The sequence below is a fragment of the Triticum aestivum genome, chromosome 1D (genome assembly GCF_018294505.1).
Source record: "Triticum aestivum cultivar Chinese Spring chromosome 1D, IWGSC CS RefSeq v2.1, whole genome shotgun sequence".
Lineage (NCBI taxonomy): Eukaryota > Viridiplantae > Streptophyta > Magnoliopsida > Poales > Poaceae > Triticum > Triticum aestivum.
This window is the reverse complement of record NC_057796.1, coordinates 158,227,569-158,235,900: the sequence shown is the minus strand read 5'-3', so window position 1 is coordinate 158,235,900 and position 8,332 is coordinate 158,227,569. Positions and strand designations below refer to the sequence as shown.

At 47.0% G+C, this 8,332-nt stretch overlaps 1 protein-coding gene across 3 annotated transcripts; it reads left to right on the top strand.

Moving 5' to 3' along the window:
- Nucleotides 1-4,563: 4,563 nt before the first annotated feature.
- On the top strand, nucleotides 4,564-7,863 carry LOC123180824 (uncharacterized). Of its 3 annotated transcripts, none has more exons than XR_006491271.1 (3): nucleotides 4,565-5,179; nucleotides 6,208-6,921; nucleotides 7,123-7,863. XR_006491271.1 is itself a non-coding variant. In XM_044592965.1 (2 exons), the coding sequence occupies exons 1-2, from the start codon at nucleotides 4,692-4,694 to the stop codon at nucleotides 6,473-6,475; spliced, it is 756 nt and encodes a 251-aa protein (XP_044448900.1). In that variant the 5' UTR covers nucleotides 4,564-4,691; the 3' UTR covers nucleotides 6,476-7,863. The 3 variants fall into 3 exon arrangements, 1 of the variants encoding a protein (XP_044448900.1); XR_006491272.1 differs by having other exon boundaries at nucleotides 7,010-7,863; XM_044592965.1 differs by having other exon boundaries at nucleotides 4,564-5,179; nucleotides 6,208-7,863.
- The last annotated feature ends 469 nt before the right edge of the window (nucleotides 7,864-8,332 follow it).

Genomic DNA, 8,332 nt, shown 5'->3' with positions numbered 1-8,332 from the left:
GCCATGCTGTGTACCAGACCTGATGTAAACCTTGCCGTAAGTTTGGTAGGAAGGTACCAAAGTAATCCCGGCATGGAACACTGGACAGCGGTCAAGAATATCCTGAAGTACCTGAAGAGGACTAAGGATATGTTTCTCGTTTATGGAGGTGACGAAGAGCTCGTCGTAAAGGGTTACGTCGACGCTAGCTTCGACACAGATCTGGATGACTCGAAGTCACAAACCGGATACGTGTATATTTTGAATGGAGGAGCAGTAAGCTGGTGCAGTTGCAAGCAAAGCGTCGTGGCGGGATCTACATGTGAAGCGGAGTACATGGCAGCCTCGGAGGCAGCACAGGAAGCAGTCTGGATGAAGGAGTTCATTACCGACCTAGGGGTGATTCCCAATGCGTCGGGCCCGATGACTCTCTTCTGTGACAACACTGGAGCTATTGCCCTTGCGAAGGAGCCCAGGTTTCACAGGAAGACCAGGCATATCAAGCGTCGCTTCAACTCCATTCGTGAAAGTGTTCAAAATGGAGACATAGATATTTGTAAAGTACATACGGACCTGAATGTAGCAGATCCGTTGACTAAACCTCTCCCTAGAGCAAAACATGATCAACACCAGGACGCAATGGGTGTTCGATTCATCACAATGTAACTAGATTATTGACTCTAGTGCAAGTGGGAGACTGTTGGAAATATGCCCTAGAGGCAATAATAAATGGTTATTATTATATTTCTTTGTTCATGGTAATTGTCTATTGTTCATGCTATAATTGTGTTATCCGGAAATCGTAATGCATGTGTGAATACATAGACCACAACGTGTCCCTAGTAAGCCTCTAGTTGACTAGCTCGTTGATCAACAGATAGTCATGGTTTCCTGACTATGGACATTGGATGTCATTGATAACGGGATCACATCATTAGGAGAATGATGTGATGGACAAGACCCAATCCTAAGCATAGCTCAAAGATCGTGTAGTTCGTTTGCTAGAGCTTTTCCAATGTCAAGTATCTTCTCCTTAGACCATGAGATCGTGCAACTCCCGGATACCGTAGGAGTACTTTGGGTGTGCCAAACGTCACAACGTAACTGGGTGACTATAAAGGTACACTACGGGTATCTCCGAAAGTGTCTGTTGGGTTGGCACGGATCGAGACTGGGATTTGTCACTCCGTATGACGGAGAGGTATCTCTGGGCCCACTCGGTAATGCATCATCATAATGAGCTCAATGTGACTAAGGAGTTAGTCACGGGATCATGCATTGCGGTACGAGTAAAGAGACTTGCCGGTAACGAGATTGAACAAGGTATTGGGATACCGACGATCGAATCTCGGGCAAGTAACATACCGATTGACAAAGGGAATTGTATACGGGATTGATTGAATCCTCGACATCGTGGTTCATCCGATGAGATCATCGTGGAACATGTGGGAGCCAACATGGGTATCCAGATCCCGCTGTTGGTTATTGACCGGAGAGGCGTCTCGGTCATGTCTGCATGTCTCCCGAACCCGTAGGGTCTACACACTTAAGGTTCGGTGACGCTAGGGTTGTAGAGATATGAGTATGCGGAAACCCGAAAGTTGTTCGGAGTCCCGGATGAGATCCCGGACGTCACGAGGAGTTCCGGAATGGTCCGGAGGTGAAGAATTATATATAGGAAGTCAAGTTTCGGCCACCGGGAAAGTTTCGGGGGTCACCGGTATTGTACCGGGACCACCGGAAGGGTCCCGGGGGTCCACCGGGTGGGGCCACCTATCCCGGAGGGCCCCATGGGCTGAAGTGGGAAGGGAACCAGCCCTTAGTGGGCTGGGGCACCCCCCATGGGCCTCCCCCCTGCGCCTAGGGTTGGAAACCCTAGGGTGGGGGGGCGCCCCACTTGCCTTGGGGGGCAAGTCTCCCCCCTGGCCGCCGCCCCCCATGTAGATGGGTTCCAGGCCGGCGCCCCCCTCCCAGGGGGCCTATATAAAGGGGGGAGGGAGGGCAGCAACACTACAGCCTTTGGCGCCTCCCTCCTCCCCTGCAACACCTCTCCCTCTCGCAGAAGCTCGACGAAGCCCTGCCGAGATCCCGCTACATCCACCACCACGCCGTCGTGCTGCTGGATCTCCATCAACCTCTCCTTCCCCCTTGCTGGATCAAGAAGGAGGAGACGTCGCTGCTCCGTACGTGTGTTGAACGCGGAGGTGCCGTCCGTTCGGCACTCGGTCATCGGTGATTTGGATCATGGCGAGTACGACTCCATCAACCTCGTTCATTGGAACGCTTCCGCTCGCGATCTACAAGGGTATGTAGATGCACTCCTTTCCCCTCGTTGCTAGTATACTCCAGAGATGGATCTTGGTGAGCGTAGGAAAATTTTAAAATTCTGCTACGATCCCCAACACTGGGCTTGCCGATGCCCGAGTATCTAGACACCCAGGAGTTAGACACCATCAATGTTGATGCTCCTGGGAAGGATGGTGAGCACGTTCCTGTGCTTGATATGAAGAGGAAGTGGGCAGGCTTCATGGAGGAGGAGCCGAGCGTCTTCAGCAGCATGACTGAGGCAGTGAAGGAGGTGGCCACCGCCATTGGGGAGAGCAAGAGTGTGGACGTCCACCCTAAGCTCTACTGCGCCGTCATGGAGCAGATTGGCTTCAGCCCAAAGGCTCTCATGGTGGCTCTCAGCCACCCGCTGGACTACAAAGCCCAGGGTGTTGTGGTTTGTTGCCATGGTAGCCGCTCACAGGGTGCTCTGGTTGAGGACTTGGCTGGGCAAGCACTACTACTAGTGTTGCTTCTGCTGGTGGCGACATCGTGCATGATCCTCGACAGCGATGGCGACAAGAACGACGATGACGATGATGACGTATATTTTGTGTAGTTAGGGCTTGAAAACAATCTTATGGTCTGTATATTTTGGTGAGGTGGTATATACTAATCCCTCACGGTGATCCTCGCGGTGATCGCGGTGGTAGGATTACACCCTCTTGTGGATGTGGTGGTAGGATGACACCAAAGTAGTGGTAGGTTGAACTTGCTATGATCATGCATGCTTACTAATGCTCTTATGCTCCATTGCTTGCTCCTAGAGTTCTTCATTGCCTACTGTTTGTGTGTTCCAATGCTTGTTGCTTCAACTTATTTCTCATTTACACTGGTAGGGCAAGTGGTATGCGGTGTTGAAGGTAGGTTTCAGGGGTTTACATTTCATGGAAGCTTGCAACAAACAAGTTTCAGGGTACGATGACAGCAGCCACAGAGGGGTTAAGACTAGGCAGGCGGCAGAAGATGCTTACTCCAAGTATATGCGAGAGCATTCATGCAGCAAGGTTGAGGTTGGCTAGGTGGATCGTCCGTTAGGGCTGAAGAACTTCATCATGTTCGTCCAGTTCATTGTCATAGCAGTGTTGTGGTGTTGGTGTGCTCGTTGTGATCGTGTGTAAGGTGTAGTAGTATTGGTAAGCTCACCAAGTAGGGTACAAGGTGAGCACAACTCTATGCTCGTATGTAACCAAACAACGTGCACTCATCTTACCACATACCATGCGAGCAACTAAACGCGGTGCGCAAAGACGTTGCTACCATGAAGGGAGAGGATATGCAGGCAACCAATCAACATGCAGATGTTAGTTTTTTGCCTGCGTATGCTCAACCAGACCCAACTGGGACAAGTATACAAATGGGCAAAAAATGATGCGAGTGCATCCCTAGGGTAGCCCATAACTGTCGCGCCGTGACAAGGATCCTCAAACATGTGGGCTTTTGGGTCTCCAAAAGACCTCGCCGACATGTTTTTGGTATCGCGCTTCTGACGAGAGTCCTCCACCGATGTGTCTTGGGTCAAAGGTACACAGTCACGTGTTCGACGGATCATTTTTTTAACACAGTACATACGCAAGCGCTCATACATACGCATATACACTTAAATTCTGAAATAAATCCAGAAATAATGCGAGCACCAGGACTTGAACCGTGGTGGGCTGGGGATACCACTATCCCTCTAACCATCCAACCACAGATTGGTTCGCGTCATATCATTTATTATGAAAGGTCTAAATCCATGCACTTTTTTTTGAAGGAAGTGCCATCTCGGCGCATTTTATTGATGACCCAACAGAATTACATCATGGATTACAAAAGGCAGCAAAAACTTTGGGGGGTCATCCTCCCAAAAAATAACCGAGTTTGAATCATAAGCATATTTTGCTAAATTATGCGCCACCTAGTTGGCATTCCTAGACCAATGCTGAAAAGATATGCTAGTAATAGTTTGAGCTTTTGCAAACAGTATCAACTCCAACGAGTCCGATTCCACCACTACTCCAAAGCAGCCCAGGGTTTTAAGTAAATGAAATCCCTTAAGTATGGCCAAAGCTTCTACCGAGACCGCGTCCAGTACACGTGATATTGGGTTAGATGCACCCGCGATAGCCTCGCCTAAGTTGTTGTGCAGAACCACACCTAAATCCATGCACTTAACCAAACACGCTCCAAACAAACTTTTTTCTATCCTCAAAAAAAAAAACTAACTTTTTTCTCAGGTGGAACAAACGGTTAAACACCCAGCCCCCTAAAAAAAACACCCAGCCTCCATGCGGCTCGACTCTACTTCCCCATCTTCCGTCGGCCCGAGCCATCCTGTCCTCCCTTCCTGCCCCTAGCCGAACTCCTCCGCTTTCCCCCAAATCCGGCGAGAATCTCGGCACGCCATGACCTCCTCTTACCGGCCGGCCGCCACGACGAGCCCGGAGGCGACGGCGGCAGTACCCAAGGTGGAGGCCGAAGCGGCGGCGACGGCGGCCCGAAACCCTAGCTCCCCCAGCGGCCCGCCGTCGCCGGAGATGGAGGCCACGGCGGAGGCGCTCACGCGGGAGGAGGTGCTACGCCGGAGGCGCCGACGCACGGCGCGGCTCGTTGGCGTGTACCGCCGGCTGTACTGGGCGATGGCAGAGGAGGTGCGCGCGCGGCACCGGCAGTACGTCTGGGAGCTCGGCCGCAGTCCGCTCGAGGCCGAGCAGCCCCCGTCGGCCGCGTGCTCGGAGGCGAAGCCTGGGCCGGCGGCGGTGCCGAGGAGGAAGAAGTGTGGGTTCACGGGCTGCAAGGTGCGGGCGATGCCTATGGCCAAGTACTGCCACTCCCACATCCTCTCCGATCCCAATCAGGCCCTGTACAAGGGATGCGGTCAAATCATCAAGAGGTGAACCTCTTAATGCTCATAATACAGAGTAAAACTTGGAATCTTGGTCTGGTTAGAGTTCCTGTTTGGGTCGTGGTGTTTGCTCTGGATCTAGCCATCTAGGGATGTCTCTTTGGAGTTGTTTGATTGGCTGTCTCTCTTTCTGGTGTGATTGGATCAGTAGTTTTATTTGAAGAATGACATACTAGTATGCAGGTGGCATTTCTAACCTCTATACAACTGTATAGTGTACGAATAACACTACGATTTTTGTTTTGGGTCAAGACTAAGGCATGATATTCCTAAAATACATTTATCTTTCCAGATAGAGTACTTAGCTATTCTTATACATTAAACTTGAGTTTTCTGTAGTATATATCACAGTCATAGAGTATTCTATGGCTATAATTCTATTTTCAGTGAGATGAATGACAGGAATCAAATCTACATCTTATACTTAATGCAAATGTGATTCTGAATATACACCTTAGCCTATTGTAATATCTTATATCAATATGCTGTCAGTACTTTGGTTATCTAAACTCACGTGCGAGGCACGTGTAGCGTACTAGTTGTCAATTAGTGTGCCGTTCTATCTACTATAGGTTCTTGTAGCAAAAAAAATCCCCAATCTACGCTAAACATAAATAATTGTACCCAGAATTAGGGTTTTGACGCAATGCTTGATCTCCTGTCTTGTTTGTGCACTGATGTACCTTGGATGAGACTTTGAACCGAGGTATTCTTTGAGTTTTTACCAATTTGCTGTGTAGATTTGAGCTTCTCATTTTGTCATCTGAAAACAGAAATGTTTATGCTTCGAGTTGTGGGATTACCTAGGTTTGCGATTAGTATGATTTGCTTATTCTTTAGGACCATATTTAAACCATGCTCCTATATCAAAGTACAGCAATTCAAGTGTTTTGTAATTTTTGCTGCCACCAATGTACTTAATTATGTCTGAGAACGAGTCATCAGTTCTCTAGGCCTCTTTCTATTTACTGAAATTTACAGTAGCAATGCTAACTAGGTTCTTGATAATGTTTCAGTGGTGCACAGATTGGGCAAATTACTTGCAGCAGGCCCATCCTAAAAGCTTCAGTTCCCTCCCTCTGCAATGTTCACTTGCAAAGATCTCAGAAGAACATATCACAGGCTTATAAGAAAGTTGGCTTTAATCCACCCCCTACTGGCCAGATCTCCCCAGATTTTAGTGTCTTAGTTGCCGAATGTGTCCGTCAGATCCAGGCCAGGAGGAGAGAATCCCGAAGTGTTGCAGCAGGGAAGAAATGCCCCAAAGATGGGAAAGTTGGCTGAGCTATACTCTGAGATCTCATTTGTTACATAAACTGTAGGAAAATGTCAGGCATCCTGAGGTTTACCGAGTGTTGATAACTAACCCTGCGGGTTACTGCACTCTTCCTTGAAAGATATGGAATATTGATAATATATGTGGCGTGCAGCTGTGCATGACTGGATGACAACATGATCCTGATGGTTGTCAGTTAACAGCAAATTTTGTATGAAGAGTTTATCCAACGAGCTAGTGGTGGAGTGTCAAGTATCAAGGTTGAGGGTTCGCAAAATGCACACATGTCAGGAGAGCATTTATGTATCAAAATGCTTCTGATGACTTGCTGAACATGCTGCAGGACTGCCATGGTTAATTTTATTCATCTTCTGATGGTAATTTATCCTAAATGAAGGCCTGAGTTAGATATACTGGGTCGGTTCATTGCCAACTGCCGATTTTGAAGAACATGGTGAGTTGTGAAGCGTGTTCAGGTTTCACGTCCTGAATTGGTTTTAAACTGAGTGCCTCTTTTGAAGTAAATAATATGCTTTTTTCAGCTTGGTAATGTATACTGTGTGATGGCTGTCCTGTTATTCAGCTTGGTGTTTCTTTAGATATGTTATTGGAAAATGTCCACCTTGTGAAGTATACACCATTCCTATTTTTCCAGATGAAATCTTCACCTTGTTTACGGCACATACTTCTCCAGAAAGGATTGAGATTGTTGCTTTGTGCCAAGGATGCTATGGAGACAGTGGTTTTGTGCCAATCCTGAAGGAGCCATTCAAATATAAGGTACTATGAGGAGAGAATGGCATGTACATGTTGATGTTTATGACATGGATGAGGAGAGGGCATGTACATGTTGATGTTTATTTTTGCCTGATTTAGTTGGAATGGTTGCATTGTACGAAAGATGGTCCACATAGAAGACCCTGCAAGCAGTATGAGATGTCGCTGCATTGCTGATATTGATGCAAGGGAGGAGCCGTACATACAAAGGATAGTTGCCTGGTACTGCAATCAAATTTCGTAGTATCTTCGTTGCATGAATAGTTACTTATGAAGTAATGGATGTTGTGGTACCAGCAACACATGAATGTGCATGCTTAAGCTTATATCAAATGCTCTGAGATAGAGGACATGATGTGGATATCGGCAGACATTGGATGGCCTGGAAGTACGACGTGACTAAGGACTGGAAGTATGACGTGACTAAGGAACTGACGCAATTGTCCATGTAAAAAATGAGAATGGTATTACTGGCCATGTGATTAGAGTATGACATTGCATGTGTGCATGTGTGCATGTGTGGATGGGAAAAAGGAAGATATTACAAACTGATTTATGGACTAAACCATTAGGGCCTTCCATATTCCATTTTCATTGAAGTTCATCGTTAGTTTTGTAAGTCAAGCTCTAGTCATCGGTACCGAAGTTAACTATGTTGATATCAAGTTGCTATGTAGCAACTTTTGTTACCAACGCATAGCAACTTCATGAGAAAAAGGTGGCAACTTTGAAGGTGAAAAAAGCTGTCGAAACATAGCAAACATGAGGTCCAGTATTGAAGATCAATGTAAATTCGAGCAACTCATTTCGTCGTTTCAGTAGCACTTCCTTTGTAAAAAAATATAAAAGTGTTTAGATCACTTGGTGATCTACACGTATTTTTCTACAGAGGAATAGCATATTTTGACGATTTCAGTAATACAATAAATATAAAAGCAGTGATCTAAACGCTTTTATATTTATTTACAGAGGGAGTAGCATTTAAAGCGCACACGTGGTTGCTTTTGTGATCCCTACATTCGACGCATACTGACTGAAAATCTACTGTTCTCACATATCTTGGCATGGCTCTTCTATTGAACCACTTC